The sequence below is a fragment of the Delphinus delphis genome, chromosome 1, assembly GCF_949987515.2.
Source record: "Delphinus delphis chromosome 1, mDelDel1.2, whole genome shotgun sequence".
NCBI classification, from domain to species: domain Eukaryota; kingdom Metazoa; phylum Chordata; class Mammalia; order Artiodactyla; family Delphinidae; genus Delphinus; species Delphinus delphis.
In genome coordinates this window covers 31,578,043-31,597,927 of record NC_082683.1, presented here as the reverse complement: position 1 = coordinate 31,597,927, position 19,885 = coordinate 31,578,043, and the positions used below count along the sequence as shown (strand labels likewise).

At 43.6% G+C, this 19,885-nt stretch overlaps 1 protein-coding gene across 14 annotated transcripts in view; it reads right to left on the bottom strand.

The window, feature by feature from the left end:
• Nucleotides 1-19,885, bottom strand: part of MACF1 (microtubule actin crosslinking factor 1) — a 341,652-nt gene that overhangs the window by 19,650 nt on the left and 302,117 nt on the right. For all 14 annotated transcript variants that reach the window (XM_060019755.1, XM_060019769.1, XM_060019756.1 and 11 more), the window contains 21 exons: nt 19,304-19,530; nt 18,075-18,197; nt 17,876-17,977; nt 16,949-17,050; nt 16,682-16,855; nt 16,434-16,589; nt 16,074-16,271; nt 15,398-15,526; nt 14,423-14,596; nt 11,851-12,006; nt 11,540-11,746; nt 11,282-11,401; nt 10,702-10,871; nt 9,521-9,680; nt 8,248-8,442; nt 7,790-7,918; nt 6,478-6,621; nt 5,824-6,012; nt 3,205-3,325; nt 2,485-2,648; nt 934-1,096 (listed from right to left, as the gene is read on the bottom strand). In XM_060019755.1, coding sequence (XP_059875738.1) covers nt 934-1,096; nt 2,485-2,648; nt 3,205-3,325; nt 5,824-6,012; nt 6,478-6,621; nt 7,790-7,918; nt 8,248-8,442; nt 9,521-9,680; nt 10,702-10,871; nt 11,282-11,401; nt 11,540-11,746; nt 11,851-12,006; nt 14,423-14,596; nt 15,398-15,526; nt 16,074-16,271; nt 16,434-16,589; nt 16,682-16,855; nt 16,949-17,050; nt 17,876-17,977; nt 18,075-18,197; nt 19,304-19,530 — 3,303 coding nt within the window. The remainder of the gene's footprint in view (nt 1-933; nt 1,097-2,484; nt 2,649-3,204; nt 3,326-5,823; nt 6,013-6,477; nt 6,622-7,789; nt 7,919-8,247; nt 8,443-9,520; nt 9,681-10,701; nt 10,872-11,281; nt 11,402-11,539; nt 11,747-11,850; nt 12,007-14,422; nt 14,597-15,397; nt 15,527-16,073; nt 16,272-16,433; nt 16,590-16,681; nt 16,856-16,948; nt 17,051-17,875; nt 17,978-18,074; nt 18,198-19,303; nt 19,531-19,885) is intronic.

Sequence of the window (19,885 nt, the reverse complement as noted above, 5' to 3'; positions counted from 1 at the left end):
AAACTTATTGTGATAATTAGTTCAGAGTCTGTAAACCAAATCATTATGCTGTACATCTTAAACTTACACAGTGCTGTATGCTACTTATATCTCAATAAAACCGGAAGGAATAAAAATTTGATCTGATTTAATCTGAGAAACTGATATTGTAAAAAACTTATTTTAAAAAACATTTTACAGGCGCATCTCATGTTACTGTGCTTCGCTTTACTGCACTTCACAGATATTCTCTCTCCCCCTTTTAAAACAAATTGGAAGTCTGTGGCAACCCTGTGTCAAGCAAGTCTGTCGGCACCATTTTTCCAACAGCATTTGCTCACTTCATGTCTCTGTGTCACAGTTTGGTAATTCCTGCAATATTTCAAGCTTTTTCATTATTATTATATTTGTTATGGTGATCTGTGATCAATGATCTTTGATGTTACTATTGCCAAAAGGATTATGACTTGCTGAAGGCTCAGCCGATGGTCAGCATTTTTTAGCAATAAAGTATTTTTAAATTAAGGTATGCACATCGTTTTTTAAGATATAACACTACTACATACTTAACAGACTACAGTATAGTATAAACAACAGTTTTATATGCACTGGGAAACATTACTGCAATATTTGCTCTATTACGGTGGTCTAGAACCAAACCTGCAACATCTCCAAGGTCTGCCTGTACTTAGAACCTCGTTATTCACAAAAGTTAGCTTCTTTTCTATACCTCGAATGTGTTTTGCTTGCCATAATGTGTCAAACAAGACCTGCATTTTTTATTCCTAGCAAAATGATGGAGGTTCTTCCCTCCATCAAAACAACAGACCAATCTTAGTAAAGCAGGTACATTACTTCTTCCCTAAGACTACAGCTTTAACTTGAGAAAGACTGTTTAGCCGGAATACAGCCTGCTTCTACAAAGTAGGTGCAAGGAATTATGACTGGACTCACTGGATGCTAGAATGCCATCGATAAACTCCTGACGTGTTATCTTCCCATCCTGGTCCTTGTCAATTCGCCGGAAGAAATCCATCACCCGAGACTTTTTGTGATTCATCCAACGCATATACTTTTTCCTCCAAACATCAAAGTCAAAGTTGGCAAATTCCTTCAACTAGACAGAAATCAGAGGTGTCAACAAGACCTACTGTTTGGCCTTCAAACCTGCCCAGAGCATACGAAAACTTTCAGACATCCAGCAAAGCCATGCAGGCCTTTCAAGGGGGACCAACAATGATATCTGTGTATTGCATCTTTTGGGAACGCACACTCTGGCTCCTTCACTTAAAGCCATGATTACTTACACAAGCTGTGGTAAAATGGAGCAGCGAGAGAAACGGTAACTGAACGACCACCATGGAAAATACGGAGCACGCAGAACAAGAATGGGTGGAGCCAGCCTTGCTTTCCCTTGGCACTTTTTCAAAAGATCATCCCCTTAGATGTAAGAGAATGGATTCTATCCCAGAAAAGACGTCCTTAGCACTCCTCACTTATGTGATTTTGAAAGGAACTATAATCACGTAGAGGCCTATGTCTTCGAGGCTCAGCCCCCCTCCCCACTGGTCTTCTGAGATAGTTTGAGTTCCGGTTGGAAGCATCAAGAATCCAGTCCTGCACCCAAGCACATTTCTTTGGGATGGCAGCAGAGGGAGTGAACTGTCCTTCTGACTCCCATTTTAAATATTTGGCCCTGGTAGATGGCAGCAGGTCTATGCAGTGGGCAGAATGATGCTGAGCTACTTGGACTATGTCAGTGACACAGACTCAGAATGACTTAAACAGTGCAGCGGTTTTCCCCCTGGTCTTTCAAACTCCAAAGTTGGAAGGAATGGGGAAAAAAGAAAAAGCCAAAACCAAATATGCTTAAAACTCAACCGGATCTACAGAAATAACAACAAAAAACACAGAACACTCACTTCTGGGCATAGCTGCTTTGATATGCACAAATAAAAAAATATAAAAGATATTAGAAATTTGTTTTAGAAACTAGGAAGTGAAGTACTATATTTTTTAGATTGGTTAATGATACTTCAAAATAGATTAGCTTTTCATAATCTACTGAAGAAAAATACTGATAGAATGACAGGCCGATAAAAAAATTACTCGTTTTAGAAATGGGTAGCTTATACCTACACAAAAGGCTCAGTAATGGTCATTTTTGTGAGAAGCTCCACACTTGGCGGTAACCTTGCAAAGTTATGCCCCTGATCCTCAAACAAGGCCAGGTGCCGAGGAGGGTCGCGTCACAGGCTGGACCCTCCTGGACTGGCTGGCTGCCTGCTTTCCACCACCAGTGCTACGGCCTATCTGTTGTTGGTTTCCTCACATGTGTCTGTTCTCCCAGGGGGCCTGGAGGACAGAGTCCTGGCCTACACTGCTCGGTTCCTCCTTCTGCATAAGTGGGTCAAGGCACACAGGTGATGTTCAGAGGGCCTCAGAAGGGCTGTGTTTTGATAAAAGTCACCTCCCTCCAGGGAAGGCTGCTTGGCGGGGCCTCACCTCCTCCAGCCTGTCCAAGGCGTCGTTCAGCTTCCGCTGCCGCTCCAGTGCCAAAAGCCACACCTGCTGCCAGCGGGCAGAGAGCTGGTTGATCCGTGGGTTTTTTGCTTCAGATTGTGAAAGGATTGGCATGGGAGGAGGTGTGGGCTGACTCAAAGACTTTCCTGAAAGGAAAAATCATCATGAGATTAGAAAAGCTGGTTTAGTCAGTTCACAGAGAGAAGCTGCCGTCTGTATGGACCTAGAAGATCTTCATGATGACGTCCGGTCAGTAACTGAGAAAAGGAAGTCGGGACCTGGCTACACCTAGACATGGAAGCACACTGACCTAAAAGCTATTGATGCTTTTCCCCAGTCAACAGGTACCTGTCTCATACCTTCAATCAATTCTGTCCTACCTTAGCAAACTGAGGAAATGTCAGTGGTTCTACAGGAGCAGATTTATTTTATGATGAAATTAGCGCAACAGTCAGCGCTGATGACCAAAACATGGAAAGGTCACTGCAAAAGAATCTGCTTCACCAACTCCAAATTTCTACCAATTCAAAAAACTGGAGTCTAGTTATTGTTTGTCAGTGTAAGAAAAGTGAGTTTCAAAAAAGATTTTTGTTCAAATCCAATATGGTTTTTGAAAATGGAAAAGAAATTTCTGCTGGGCACTTGGGAAGCACTCATCAGTGAGCAGGAAGGAAGCATCCTGCACAACAGGCGGCCACGTACTGCTGCCACCGCGGGACTTCTCCATGAAAGGCGCATGGGCTGGCTCTATGATCTTCCTTTTGTACGTCTTGGTGACCCGGTCCACGTCAGGCTGTTTGCGAGTCATCTCCTCCATAAATGTCTGTTAAACACAAACAACAAGGAAAAGGGTTGAGAGTTTTCTTGGACTAAGATGGGATTAGGCAACTTCTTACTAACAAGGGCCAAGCCTGTGACAGATGGAGCAACTGCAAATGCCTTCGTACACGGCTGCACTCCTTTCAAGAAACATGATTGTGGCCTTGAGTGAGGCACTTCATCAGGTTCTGGAGACCTGAAGGAATAAGACATGGCTCTGACTTCCAGGAGCTCACAGCTGAGTGAGGAAACCAGGCAGTCAGAGCAATGAGTGGCACCCAGGGCTCCGAAAGAAGGACTAGGACAGGCACCCACAGCCCAATGTGGGGAGGAAGGCTGCCCGGAGGCTGGTGCCTGAGCTGTGTGCTGCAGGATGAAGAATGAGCCAAAGGCTGGGGGCAGGGCAGTCCCACGGAAGCCTGACAGTGGAGCGAGCCAGAGCCCTGCTGATCACTGGCTGAGGATACAATCAGAGGAGAGGCAAGAGGGACAGCTGGAGAGGCAGGCAGGAGAAGGGTCCAGAAAGGCCTTGTGTCAGGCTAAGGGACTGGGGTTTTATTCTGAGAGCAATCTGTGTGTGTGGGGGGGGGCGCGCGGGGGGGTGTTTACGGGTGGGTGGACAACTGAAGGATTCCGATCTAGAGAAGAGACACAATCAGATCTCTGTTTTAGAGCTACCATTCTGGCCTCAGTGTAGGAGGGAGGATGGAAAGGGGGGAGGCAGGCAAGTTGGGAAGCCATTGCAGTAATTGAGGCAAAACACAGTGAGGGCCTGAGCTGGGGCAGGAGAGAAGGAGCCAAGAAGTATTTTGAAAGTAGGACAGGTAAGACCTGATAACTGGCTGAATGTAGGGGGTAAAGAAAAAGGAGTCACTCCTGTGTTGGGTGACTGGGTGGATGAGGAGAGAGGAGGCAGGTGCGCAAGGGAGGGGTGGGGTCAGGGCCAGGAAGCAGGGATGAAACGGAGTTTTAGAGCTGCCTCTAGCTTCCTGCATGCTGCAGACAAGCCAAGAGATGTGGAAGCCCTGGGTGTACAGGTGCTGGATGAAGGTGTCAGGCCAGATACAACCTCAGGTATGAGAAGAGGGTCAAGAATGGAACTTTGGGGAACAACGTTAACCAGTGGATAGAGGAAGAGGAACCAGCTAAGAAGACTGATAAAGAGTTGTCAGAGAGATGGGGGGACACAAGAGGGGGGAGCTTAAAGGCACAAGGAATGAGAGGTGATAACAGAAGGGAGAGGGACTGGCCCTGATGGAAGAAGATAATCTCACTCAGGAGAGAAGGGGTCAACGTAGGTAAACTTGATGGGAAGTACAGGGAGTCCTCACTGGCCAGGCTAATTACATATGCTAAAAAGACCTTATGTCCACAGTATAACTAGGCAAGATCCATGCTTGCATTTGGTGTAAATTATCATGGTTAAAAACCAAATTTGTCTCCTAACTGAGCTTTCCTCTGTTCAGTTTAGTTTGATGTGTTGTCTGGCCCATCTCTGAGTACATGCAAGACGTCTTTCTGAATCCAGTTGTAATGGGATAGGTCCCAAGTAATGGGACCTTGGCACAGAGGCAAGTCAATAGAAACAGGATGCGGCAGGCAGATTTCTAAGCCAGGCCCCAAGACTCCTGACATACATGTCCTGTGTACTCTCCCCCTCAAGTGTGGGCAACACCTGTGGAAAGCATGGGCAGCCACTCCTGGATTATGGTTTTTTTTTTTTTAAAAAAATTAATTAATTTCTGGCTGAGTAGACTCTTTGTTGCTGTGCGCAGGCTTTCTCTAGTTGCAGCGAGCGGGGGCTACTCTTTGTTGTGGTGCGTGGGCTTCTCACTGCAGTGGCCTCTCTTGTTGCGGAGCACGGGCTCTAGGCGCACGAGCTTCAGTAGCTGTGGTTTGCAGACTCCAGAGCGCAGGCTCAGCAGCTGTGGCGCACAGGCCTAGTTGCTCTGTAGCATGTGGGATCTTCCCGGACCAGGGCTCAAACCCGTGTCCCCCGCGTCAGCAGGCGGATTCTCAACCACTGTGCCACCAGGGAAGCCCTGGATTACGTTTTATTATATAAGATCTGTCAGAGCAGGATGGAGGGTCTCCTGCTGGCTTTGAAGACAGACGCTGCCATACTGTGAGACTGCCGTGTGCCTAAGACCTGAGGGTGGCCTCCAGGAGCTGACAGCCAGCGAGAAAAGGGAGACCTCCATCCTACACTGCAGTGACATGAACGACACCAACAACCTGAAAGAGCCTGGGTGGGAACTGCAGTGCTGGCCGACACCTTGATTTCAGCCTGGTAAGACGTCCCCTGGTCCCCTAGACGGGGAACCAGCTACTTCAGGCCCGAAGTCCCGCCCCACGGAAACTCTGAGACAGTAAGCGTGTTTTAAGCTGCTAAGTCTGCGGGAGTATGTTCAGCAGCAATTAAAACACGGATGCACAGGGCCAAGGAAACGGGCTCCATGAGCCATGCAGGAAACACGCGACCACACGATGTGGTGAGGATACCTGATGCTCAGCGATAAGGGCTTTAACTCGGTCGATGTTCTGAGGGATTGGCTCCTGATCCCGTTGAATGAGGGTGGTCTCGGCCCACTGGATCCACGCCAGAAGTTCTTCCAAGAGCTCGGCATTGGCCACCAGTTCTGACAGGGCGGCTTCGAGGCGCTGCTGGTGCTGCTTGGCCCACGTCAGGACCTGCGGGGGAGGGAACCCGTCGGCTGTCAGCCAAGCACATCCCTCGTTTTCAAAGCCCTTTTTTGTGTGAGCCTAACAATGACTTTTAGGGGAAAGACCACCCAAGCAGTCAAGAGGCTTCACTCTTATTCTGGAGACAGAGCTGGAGTAAGAAATCAGCTCCCCTGAAACCAAATGTGGCACGTGGTATTAGACACAGAATTCTCAGGAAGGAGGGAAGAACACACCACGTGTCCACCGGGCGTCATCAAGGAACACATCACAACACCAGCACCACCCTTCCAGGTTTCTGCACATTATCAAGAAAACAGTCACTACTAAAATGCGAATAACTTGATTCTTGTTGAGATATTCACAGTGAGTGAAAGATTCCTTACGTGGGGGTGGGGAAGCTCTGGAGTATTTTACTGCTGTTCACCCATTTTACGGGGCACGTGCGGTCTTCCTCTAAAACTAGGAACTCACCTCCTCAAAGCGAGCCCGGATGATGGTGATCCAGTGTTTGATGGTGGTGATGCAATCAGGATGGCAGACCACCAGGATGACTTCTCCCATGGCCACTGCTGTGTTAACATCCACGCGCTTTTCTTCCACTTTCTTCATGAATTCCTAAACAAACAAGATTTGAAATCAAAACCTTAAACCTAGTCTAGCGGCGCTGTTAGTTTACACTGAGAGGGGTAAACAACTTTAGTGTGTTTTTCGACTCTTTGTTGACACAGAGCTCTAAAAGCCTGCATTTAGGCATCTCTGTCATTTTCTTTCCAGTTCTCAGAGGTGGGGGGAAGCGAGGGATTTCACAAAGATGACTTTCTCTGCACAGATGATAAGGACTAGAGAGACACAGGCATGACCCTTTTCCTGATCTCTCTCTCTTTTTATAAATTCCTGCTTGGATTCATTTCCATATGTGTAAATGGTGTTGTCTTGGACACATATAGTGACAGCTACAAAACAATACATTTTTGTTGTTGTTGTTCAAGATGAGATAGGAAAAAGATTATGAATACTACTAGAACAGAAGGCAATCGAATGACCATAGCTTTTCTCCTGGACTCAGAGACCAAGTGTCCTTCCTAACAACCAGAGAGGAAGCTCCTGAAGACACACATCTGGGAGTTCCACCAGCTCCCAGCCCTGTCTTCCCATCAGAATCACCCCAGTGCCTCAAGCCCCTCTTCCCAAACTTCATATATGCACATTACATTACAAATTTCAAAGGCAAATAATCTGCTTTGTTGCCAACACTACAACATTTTAAAAATACCTACAACACAATGCAATGACAAAACCATGATTAAAATCTCTCGGTGGGAAACACCAAAATTAAAAAAGGAAACATTTCCCACCTTGTTAGCACAGTCACACTGAAGCCCCAGACACTGTATTATATTCTGCAGCTTGGTGAGCAGTTCTAGGGGCACAGATCAGGGCCTGGAGCTGGTAACGTAAGGAAAGTCACACAAGGCGTGTGCAGGTGGGGTATAAAGGTAGAGCAGCCCGTGTTTTCCTCTATATTAACACCAGCTGTCTGACTTGTTTACAACCAGCATGCGCTACTTTTGTAAGAATGAGTGGATGAGTGGTCTTTAAGGGGTCACAAAACCCACCAATCGTTTCCCTCTCATTCCTGATAATGAGTAAGCTGGGACCATTCTGGCTTTGCTCCTTTTCACGTGAGGTCTAACGTTTCTAAGCAAAAGCTGCTTTCCGTTGCTGGCGTGGCCACCCTCCCCATGTGGGTGGCATGGGTCCCTGCACCCGGGGGATGGATTACCTTATGAGTGTCGATGAGAGACCGCAGGGCCTCTGTGTCATCAGGAAGTGCCCCCCGGAAACGCAGTGTCTGCTCAGCTTCAGAAAGCCACTCCAACAGCATGTGAATTGTGTCCCGAAACTCTTCTGCCTGAAATAACCAAGCACAAGAGACTGAACCTCTCTCTGCAGCCAAGGTCCTGGACATGGTATGCCAGGGAACGGTCTGGCCTGAACTCAATGGAGTACCACAGGCACTTGAAGGCTCTATCAAAGCCCCACAAAGGTCATCTTTCATCTGTGCAACTTGAAAAACCAACTAAATTCATTATTTCTCTTATATGGATGCGGGCTAAAATCTTGTTGAACATTTAGAATATCAATTTTTGACTTTGTGTTCCTTACAAGACTGGCTGAAACCAATCCTGATAAAGAGGCTAGACTGACTCTGCTCAGGCCCAACCCCAGGCGCTGTCTGACCTGCTTCAAGGCCTGCTCAAGCCGGCTCTGTTTGCAGACAGAGAGTTTACACACGGTGTCCCAGCGAGTGCTCAGTTCCTGGAGCTGCCCTTTCACCCAAGTGGTGTCATCTCGACTGTTCTCAATCAGCTCCCGGCCTGATCGCTTTAGGACCTGAACGGTTCCCGTTCGCTTTCCCAGTTCCTTCTGGAAAACCTGGAAAAGAAAACAGGAGAATTGGTTTGTCTTACAAATGTTTTGAATTCAAGAAGTAAAACCACAGAGAAAGTAGTCATTTCCTTCAATTCTCCTTGGTAGTTTCCAATTGTGTGTCTTTTATGCACAGACGGAGGTGGGATCACAAGTAAGAAAGAACCACCACAGGATGTGGCTCTGAATGTGAGAGGCGTGACTTTGGGTAAGCTGCTTAACTGGAGTCCCAGTCTCATCTGTGAAACAGGAATTATGCTGTACTAGCATCTCCAGAATTGTGGGAGTTTTTTTTTTTTTAAATTAATTTTTATAGTTGATTTAACAATGTTGTGTTACTTTCTGCTGTACAGCAAAGTGAATCAGTTATACATATAAATATATCCACTCTTTTTTAGATTTTTTTTCCCCATATAGGTCACTACAGAGTATTGAGTAGAGTTCCCTGTGCTATACTGTAGGTTCTTATTAGATATCTATTTTATATATAGTGGTGTGTACATGTCAATTCCAATCTCCCAATTTATCTCTCCCTCCCCCCTTCCCCCTTGGTAAGAGCCCACCTGCCACGCACATAAGAATCTGGTGTAACTTCAAGGTAAAGCTCAACGCTTCGTGCTGAAGCAGGACAGTATGTAGGTTCAACGTACAGGTGTAGGTTACACTAAATGCTGGTGTGCACGGAGCTGGCCTGTCAGGTTCAGAAGTAGTTTAAAAAACACTCATTTTCATGTTAAGAATCAGTGGAAATGGATATCTTGAAGGTCTCCTGAATTTAAATCCATTTTGACTCAACTGAGAGATATAAACAGGAAACTGAGGGGGGGCCCTCAATGTGAAGTTTACACACTGGCAAATCTGAATCAAACCAACTTTGGTAAATTCCTTGTGGCTGATGCAGAATCCCTGTAACAGTTTGTTTAAACACACAGAGCAGGGAGCTGCCTCTCTGACAAGCAGAGACACAGGCTCTTTCAGACCTTCTTTCTAGGGGAGCCGTACAAGGGTACCATGAGCTGAAGGCACACACAGGTGCAGGACCCAACGGCTTTGCCCTCGACGCAGCCCAGATCTCGCCCCTCACCTTGTGGGCATCCATGAGGTTCATGACGAGGTCCAGGTCCCCGTGCACGGGCTGGTCCTCAGCCAGCTGCGGCTCTACCTTGTACAACCAGTCCACCAAGGCCTGCAGAGCGTCCATGAACTGGCCCGAAAACAGCAGGGCCTCCTCCAACTTGTGCTGCCTGAGAAAAGCACACAAACTTCACTGGTTAGTGGTTCTTTTATGAATGGCTCACAATTCTGACCACTGAACAGGAATACTGCTTGAACTTTATCTAGAGAGGGACTGCTGTGTTAGAACAGTTAGAAATACTGTAAAAAGTGACTAAGAGATGTTTAGACATTTTAAATTAAACCACTCTCTAAAATGGATTAAGCATAGTGCAGGAGACCGGTGTAGATGCCCTTCTGGCATTTTAGAGTCCAACTGCTATGCACACGGTATGCTATGCACACCCTACAACCCAAGGTCTTTTTATTTACATTACACCACTCCAGTAGAGGGTGGTGGTTCTATTAATGATTTGGAGCCAGGAGTTCAACTCCTAACTCTCCACCAGTTGTGAGACTCTGGCTGTCTCTTTGAACCTCAGTCACTTCATCTGAAAAATTGGGAGTACAAATAATACAGAGGTTATCATAATGCTTACATAGCATAGCTGGTACAAGTGGATAAAAGTACAACTTTTAGAACCAAATCTCAGCTCTGCTGCTTAGTAGCTGAGTGAGCATGGGGGAGTTAAGAAACCTCTTTGTGACCATTTCCTCATCTGTAAAATGGGAAGAACAGTACCCACACCTCAGTGGTTGTTGTGAGGATTAATGAGCCTCAAGATGGTTAAATGAGATACCACATTGGAGGCTTTGTACAGTGTCTGACACAGAGACACTCAGTGAGACAGCTATTGGCATTACAAACTTGTGATTTACATGTATTTAGAGTTACAGATCTTCTTTTACTGTTGGCCTGATTTTATAGGCTTCTCTCTTTGTAATACAGTAAAGGTTCAAGTTTAAAATATGATAATTTTAATATATCTGATTCAAATTATTTCATAACTCTCACTGAATTAACTGGAGATAGCAAGATGCTACTGTTACTGACACATTAGCTTTATTACCACTTTCTAGAATCCTGTCACTGTCTCCTGGTTACTTTGGGGATAACACACAGATCCAGGAAAAGGGACATTTCACACTCACCTCTCCACAGACTTGCCACAAACAGTATCCCATTTGTCTCTGACTTCTCCCAGTAAGTTGTCAAGTTTCTGAGTGTCATCAGGAAGCAAAGTCTTTTCTTTCAGTGCTCTGCCTGTTCTAATTGTGGTATCATACACAGGCTGTTTGCCACCAAGAGTTTTCTGGAACTCCTGTTCTCAAAAAGATTTAAAAAAAAAAAAAAAACCACGATAAAAGTCAGATGACATCGAGTTTTCAGGTAACCAGAAATAGTATGAATGTCACTACTACTTGAACTAAAATTAACAACAGCTTATCCTGAAGAAATTTATAAGGTTTTGCCTGTGCCACATACAGCAGTGCATGACTATTTCTAAAAGCCCCCAGTTTCAGCTGGTTACTCCCACAGTCACTTTGTTTGAACTCTTATTTAAATGAGGAATTGTCATGGTTAGACAGTGTCCAGATACAACATGGCTCTATGATCTTGGCCGTTTAACATTAACCGATTAGTTTTCTTTTGACTAGTTCTGTGTTTTTATCAAGCTACAATCATCAGTGAACACCAAGCTTAGGACCTAAGAGCAATGAACTGCTGTACCTTATGCTTTGAGAGCTGAAGTTTAATTTTGTCTGGGTCGTTGGATATCTCCAGTTCTGAGTCCAGGTGACTCTCTGCATCTTCTAGCCAGTCAATCAGTTTTTTCCAAGCTTCATGGAACTAAAATTATGTAAGAAATACGTTATAACAGGAATGAATATGCACACTACACAGCACTTTTATGTGAACCAATGCGGAGACTCAAAACATGCAGCCCAAGGTTGTTCAGTAAATTAGTATCTTTCTTTTATAACTTACTTGTTTTGCCCGCTTTCTGGCATCATCCAGCAATCGTCCTCTTTCAATAGATCGCTGGACAACCTTCTCCCATCGAGACTGGACGCTAACCAGCAAATTTTTGATCAGAACAACGTCCTGTTTCTGGCTAAGGAATTTTAACTGATTCCCGGTTTGATCCAGCTCAATGATCTGGTCTCGATGAGCATTTACTTCATTAGCAAACACCTGAGGGGAAAATATTGCTCTTTTTAAACTGGAGATAAGATCAATGAGCATCACTTTCAATTGGCGCTTTCAAAGGGAAGGCAGCATCGTAATGCCATTGTTACCTTGTGCTCCTCTATCTGGGAAAGGACGGTGTTTAGAATCAGGCTGGGAGGAGAAGCGATGTTTAAACTCTGCTCTGCTAGAGTGAGCCAGTTGATAAATTCTTGCAGGGAATTCTGGAATTCTGTTGCCAGGTTGAGGGCCTCTTCCAGCTTTGACTAAATTTTAAGTTAACACACACACACACACACACACAGAGAAAAGTGCCAAATTCAAGAATTATAGTTTTAAGGACAAAGGCGTAAATTGTACACCAAATGAAATGACTTCTAAGAAGGAAGCCTCATTTAATCAACCTCCAAACATGCCCTGTTTGCAAAGAAGGGGACATTTTAGTGCTAGTGTTTGAAACTGAAACAACTGTGCTTGGAAAAGGAAAGGGCACAGTTTGCAGCTAAGTTGCTTTCTCTGCCATTCCCCACTTCCTGAGACATTAAAGAACAGGAATAAAGGCATTCAAGCCATTCAATAAATGTTAAGTGAACAGACCCTTTAGTGGTGACAGCTGCAGGATCTGCAACCTACTTTGGGCAAAGTCTCAGCTTCCTTTAATGTCCTTTTTGTGGCATAACACAACTAAATGAGAAGCACCTGACTGTGACGGTGACGGTCACCGCAGGGCTCTCTCTATCTGAGTATGTTTTCAGGAAATATGGCACTTGAAAAAGTCTCAGTCTGAAACTTATGCTTATGCTACAGCAACAAAAGTAATAAAAGCCAGAACATTTCAAACAAAAATGTGACAATTTACATAGATGTAAATTTTTAGTCATTACGATCTAAATCAGAATGACAAAAAAGAGTGGCTCATTCAGGGTGTGCGCTACTCTCCACGAGTACATCCCAGTTCCACAGTCTACAAGCTCCATCCTCAGAGACCTCTACCCCGAACATCTGGGTGATGGCCTCTGACCCTGGCCCGTCTACTAGGCAGGCAAAGTAGAATAATGGCAGGTTGTTAAAAATGAATATATGCAAAATATTCACTGAAAGAAACCCCAGAAGTAAACTGAAAATGTTCATTGCTGTTAAATGGGTTGTGTATTCTTTCTACTTTCCTCTTGGTGTTTTCAGGTTACTTCTGTAACCTAAAAAACACTGTGATGAATGTTATAAAAATGCATAGACCCAGTCTAAACAAGTTCAGTGAACAAAGGAAATCTACCTCAAATCTATCATAGAAATACTTAGCAATAAATATATTGCAAGTTCCTAGATGGCAGGAAATCTTTCCACGTCATTTTATCTATATAGTCTTCAACAGGGCTTAAATAATTTTAGCGAACCTGGAATGTAATGTTCTTACAAAATCAGAAATAACTATCATTGACAGCTAGCCTTTGCTCGATCAATTCAACAACTAAAGTTGACCCCTTAACAACATGGGTTTAGGGGTGTCGATACTCCGAGAAGCTGGAAATCCGTGTGTAACTTTAAAGTCTGCCCTCCACATCCACGGTTCTGCATGCAAAGATTCAACCAACTAGGGATCATGTAGGACTGTAGATATACTTAGTGAAGAAAAAAAATCCTGCATACAAGCGGACTTGCGCAGTTCAAACCTATGTTGTTCAAGGGTCAAAACTATATTCCTTGAGGCAACTTGTTCCACTGTGTCAAAACCCTCTAGAAACTACTTGATTTTGAGCCAGAATCTACCTTGGTTTCTTTAATTAGTCTTAGCTCTACATTCAGCAGGAATTATAGACAAGACCCTGTCCAAAAATTAGAACACAGCCATACACTCAGGCCCTCTGCCCACTCTTCATGTAACGAAGTTACCAGACCCCACACTAGAAGGACCCTAGGAAATTAATGCTTCTCTCAAAATGTTCATTTATATGTGTGAAGATGTGGTTTACTTCCTTCTGCACATTAAAGTTCATGATGACAGAGTTCATGCCTTTATTGTTTTCCACTGTACACCTAGCTCAGTGCCTGGTACATACATGCTTAACGACTACTTGTTCAATGGATGTGGCCAATGGATTTGGACACATATTTTACCGTTTCAGCTGCCCAGCACAGAAACTCTATGCAGAGTGATATTCTAGAACTCATAAAAAAACAAGTTTGGGGGCAAATGCCTTGATCTCTGATCACTTTTCGTTTGAGGAGAATTTGATTTTTGAGGAAGAGTAAGAGGAGGACATACAATTTACTGCTCTTGAGTTTTAGTAACTAGACATCAAATTCCGTGTGAGGAATAATTAGTGATACTCCCTGCATGCTGTTCCCAACCTCCCAAGTCCGACAAAACCTATTTTTAAGTCCATCACTGAGCAGTAACAGGCAGTAATGCCTTAACTGGTAGATGCAGAAAAGGAATGCAATATTATAAAAGCAAGTACCGGCAGAAACTATCAGCATCAATGCAATTTGACATGGATGGAAAATAGAAATGTAATGGCAGAAAAGATGGCTTGATTTAGCACAAAGCCAGTTCTGAGGATATCAGTTCTGCTAGCTTGCTACAATATAATGAAAAATCTTCCATAGAAACTAGATGATAATTGCATGTAATCATTAAGCAAACTACTCAAACAGTAATCAAACTGAATTTTGTGGTGATACCTTTCTTTCTTCCATCTTACTGCTGACCACATGCCACTTCTGTTCCAAGAGTGCTACGCTCTGTTCTGTCTTCGAGCCAGATCCAGAATCATCACGGCTGAGAAGCATGAGCCTGCCCTTGTCAAGCAGTTGATTGTAAGTCTCTTCCTTGGCTTTCAGCTGGGAATAGAGTTCCTATAAGGGCAAGAAAGATATCAGTAATGCAAATTCCCTGAAAGACACCCACACAGATTTACAAGCACAGTTTGGAAAAGCCAAGGAAGGTCTCATTTTGATTAAAATCCTTTCTTTTGGATTCAATTCAACTGCTGAACAATTAGGAAAGGAAACCCACCATTCTTCCTTAATATAAAAATAATTTTGTCACCAACAGAATTTTTAAGGATCAGAGATCACAAAAATAGACCCCAATAATTTACTTCTCCTTTTCCTGAGGGATATGCCTAGAAATTATGTTGCCTCTTGTTCTCAGCCACTTTCTGGAAATACTGTCAGCTTCTATTGGATTTCCCTAAATGCCCCCTCAAGTAGGTTTTTCCTTTAATTTTTTGGCTGCTCCATGCGGCATGTGGGATCTTAGTTTCCCAACCAGGGATCGAACCCTCAGCCTCTGTAGTGGAAGCACAAAGTCTTAACCACTGGACCGCCAGGGAAGTCCCAGCAGTCTTTTTCTTAAATACAACCATATCTGTGTCACTATCTGTCTTGATGCTCTCACCTTCACATCAATATTCTTGTGCCAGTCAATCTGATTAACTTGAAATCTGCCAGCTCCCCAGGGCATTTCTGGTTCACTCTTTCCTGTCGCTGCCTATCGCAGGGTGTTAGAAGCCTGTCTAAGCAGCAATCCCCAAGTACTATATTGTCAGTAAAAATGCACTACTTTGTAGACTCCCAACTACATATATCTCTGTGAATTCGGAAAGGAGCTACTGAAAATGGGATGCTTATGCTCAATTTCAAGAAATCTGTTACCATATGTGTATCAAGCTGCTCCCTAGCCGTTTCAGGAAGTCCTCCTGTGGGCTTCGATGCAGAAAGTTGGGTCTCCATTCTAGTCAGTTCCAAGAGGAAATCTTCAATTTCACTATGGAAACCCTGGGCCTTTTGAGAAAAGACATTATCAAGGTCAGTAGTCAATTCTAGTTTCAGAAGTAAGCTTTCTAAATGACCACATGAGGAATCTTTGAGGGAGGAATTTTAGGCTGCTCTCACGCAGGGTTGTTCTGTTGCTGGATGATTATGGGGCCAATGTATTTACTTATTTTCAGAATTGAGCAGAATCCTTCAGACCTCACTGTAACAGAGATGCCTGATATAACCTGATGAATTGACTGACTAAGGTACTGTTGAATATGGATACGGAGGGACCTGACTTGATCCAAAAAATAACTAAATCTGTGAACAAGGTTCGTTACAGCAAAGATCTACTAACTTTGAATAGTAGATAGAGGGACTGGATCACAAACTAATCCAAAAAGAATGATCCAATTAAAGGTTGTTCTTTCCAGACAAGTCTAGCACAGAACTGACCCTCAAGGCAGAGGGGGTTCTACCCCAAACTGCTTTTCTTTTGTCGACTTAGATGGACTTCCTTCTGAATACTGTCATGTGCACAGCCCCACCCACCTAACCTGGATAGTGCATGTACCTGCTGCAGCGTCGACTGAAGCTGCTGCTCCCTCTCCTCTGTTTTTTGTAACACTGACTCCCAGCACTGGTTCATGGTTTCTAAACGGCTCCTTAAGCTGCTGGCATCATCTCCAGCGCTAGATTCAAGAAGCTCATTGCCAGCTTTGTTGACTGTTTCCACTGTGGCTTGATGGGCCAGAACATCATTTTTTAGAACCTAGAAAATGTTGAACAACATAATTTACCTCTATAGGTATCATTAAGCCTGGCTCTCTAAGGTACACACGACATCAAAAGGTACAGAAACATCAAAAAGCTTCTGATGGCAATATCTGGTCTCAAACCAATAGGCTTAGAGATGAAAAATGAAAATACTTACGTGGTGCTTTGCGAGCTCAACTTCAATGACTTTTGGGTCTCCACTTATTGGTCTCTGAGCATCTAGCAACTCTTCAGTGTGAGTCAACCAACTCATTAGCTCCTCTAAGGCATGCTGGAACTGGCCAAGGGCCAAGAGAGCACCTTCTAGCTTATGCTACTCAGAAAATGATTTAAAGGGAACGTTTGTTAGGAAATTAGAAAACAGTAGATAGTAGTCCACTTTATGTACTCTACCATTTGCCTTACCTGTCTGTGAGCAATTTTCTCACCCAGGTTCTCCCAGAGGTGTTTAAGTTCCGTCATTGGTTCTCGTATAATGTCTCTGTCCGTTTCATCAGTAGCTTTCTTTAACATCAGTTCACCCTGGTGATTGAGCTTCTCCATCTCAATTTGCTGTTGGTAAACTTCCACTTTGAACTCCTGTCAAAGACGTAGTGAATGTTAACATCAAACCAAGTCTTTAAAAACGAAAAAGAAGCAACCCTTCTTCAAAAACCCTTCCCAGGTACAAACCTTCATTTCATTTAACTGATCTTTAACAGTGTTGAGGTCAGTGCCGACAGGGGGCATTGTGCAGAGTTTAATCACAGTGTTATCTAGCCAGTCAAACATAGCCTAAAATAAACATACAAATAAACAGTCAAAAAACAAAAACATAAGGACTTGGGAGACAATTAGCATGATTTCTGCTAATACAAGCAGAGATAAATCAAAGTATCAATACTTTGTGTTGTTTGTGCTCTCAGGTTGGGGGCAGAAATAAGGGATAATGATCTTTATTTCAGTAATATGGGGACTTAAGGATGAAGCCAACATGACTGGAATAATGTCCAAAATAAACTACTATTTCTTATGGCCAGCTGGCAAGCCCACAATGTGCTGAAGCTACCGTACTGTGCTGTGCTTTGAGATAACCTGGGTTGGGACCTCTAGCAAGCAATGACTTTGACAGTAAGGCCAGCTTTACTCTACAGCCACTGTGAGGATAGATAATATGATGAAAAACATGGCAAGAAGACTAGAAATTTGGATGTCAGAACTTTTCTTGCTACAAGTGGGAAACTTTGGCTAGAAATAAAGAAATAGCCTGTCTTTGGTTCAAGAATGTTGCAGTCCTGTGAAGGTGACCGACTCACGCTGGACTCAGAATATGACAGAAATCACGGGGGGCTTCCCTGGTGGCGCAGTGGTTGGGAGTCCGCCTGCCGATGCAGGGGGTGCGGGTTCATGCCCCAGTTCGGGAGGATCCCGCGTGCCGCGGAGCGGCTGGGCCCGTGAGCCATGGCCGCTGAGCCTGCGTGTCCGGAGCCTGTGCTCCGCGACGGGAGAGGCCGCGGCAGTGAGAGGCCCACGAACCGCAAAAAGGAAAAAAAAATAAAAAATAAAAAAGAGAGACCACGGAACCTGTGTTTCCGTGGTGGTCACCTCGTGGCCTCTCACCTGAAGAGTGTCCTGATACTGCACAGCGGCTTGCATGGCATCCTCAAGCTTTTCCAGTCTCTCTCTCCATGTTTTGTTTAAGTTCTCCCAGGCATTATTCATCTAGGGTAAAAACAGTGGATCAGACTCTCCAATTAATCCCACTCTTAGTGTGAGTCCAGTAACGTTTTGTCTGAACCCCTTGTCCACTTCTCCACACCTCATCAATGCTCTTCTTCACTTCCGGCTTCTCAGTTTCTCCACAGGCAAAAATCAAATCTGCTCCAAGGATTCGAATAAACTCCAATTCCTCATGCAGACCATCTGTCTCTTCCTTAATAGTCTACATGTAAATGAACAGAACATAAGCCAAAACAGAAAGCAGAAGAGAACTTCCCAAACTTTGCAAATGTAATTTATACCGCCATCGACAGCAGATGTTGAACAGAACGGTCAATTTCATTAAAGTCTTCCAGCGTTCTTAATATTTCACTCATCTAAACAGTGAAGCTTCGGAGTCTGGTTATTTTTCTTATATATACATCAAATATATTTTTATATATTAACAATAAATACATAAAACAGTCTGAGAAAGGTGCAATGAGCTTCAATAATTTACTAAAGGTCCAAGGAGATCATAATCTACAACCAGAAGTCTATTACAGAGAAGAAAATTAACTAGGATAAAATACTAGAGTACAAAAGGCACATATCTAAGAGCTGGGAGATGAGCATAATAGGAACGCTAGGCTGTATCATCTCAAAGAAAGTCAGTTCTGTGCCAGATCCTTAAACATAGTTCATGGACTGGCAATGACGGGGGTGGGGAGGTGGAAATGGCTGAAGTAAAAGGAAGATATGAGTGTTAAGAGGGAGAATATAGAATAGCAAGACAGTCTTGCCTTGGGCTAAACGGACAAAATGAGATGAGAAATGCATTTAATAAAAACTAGGATCCCCAAAAAGGCTAGAAAAAGGTATGTGGAAGTAACAATTGTTATTTCTGGATGATGAGTCCAGAATTTATTTTTTCTACTTTCTATTTTTCTACAGTAAATAAATTTACTCGAGAAATAAGTACACCAAAGAGAAGACTAAATTCAGAAATGAAAGCAAAGCTGGATTTTTAAAGCACATGCTACTAATATGAATTGTTAAGTTTAAAACTGATGACAGAATTACTTCTGTGTGATGGATCTGCTCTATATCACGACCAGTGGCGGTTGTATGTACCTATACAAAGTGGTAAAACTTGCACATTAAAAAAAGAAAAATCTATAATGAGCAGGTATTTTTGTTCTAGTGTAAAGACATACTATTAAGCTTAAAACAAACAAACAAAAAAAAACTTTTAAGGCACTCAGCCTGGCTAAGCAGTTAACACAACATAGTTGGATACAGTGCTTTCCCACAGGACAAACACATGAGAGAAGGGGTTTTGTTTCTTACCTCGGCGGCTTCAACCTGTTGTTTGATAATGGATGGGTCAATGCCAGGGCTTTCCAAGTCATGGACGATGTCCTGGGTGTCTTTGATGGTGGTGAGGAGAGCTGCCATGTCATACCAGAACTTCTCCGCTAGTTCAAGGACATCAAGGAATTTAATTTCTCGCTCTTCAGCCCGAGCTTTGATGTCCTCCCAGAAGAATACCATTTGATCCAATTTGTCCTGGATTTCTGAGGGGTACAGAAGAGTGAACAGGCCTTTTCTAAGGGCTTAAAATCAGCCTCATCAGGTATTAGATCTAATCCTATTTTCACTGAAATTATCCTTAAAAGTCTCTAAAAATGTATAACTGAAGGATAGTTTTCTATCTTAGCTTTATTATTAATTATTTCTATGCTCTCATTTATCACTTACATTGGTCTCCCACACAAAGAGATCACAGAGGTTATCTGGAAATGAGTTATCATCTACTATAAAAGTACTGCTAAGATACTTAAAAAGGGGCTGAAATGAGAACTCTGTTTCCAGTCTTCTGTGTTGAACCTGCTATGTTTCCCATGGAAAGTGTTATAAAAGGTAGTTATG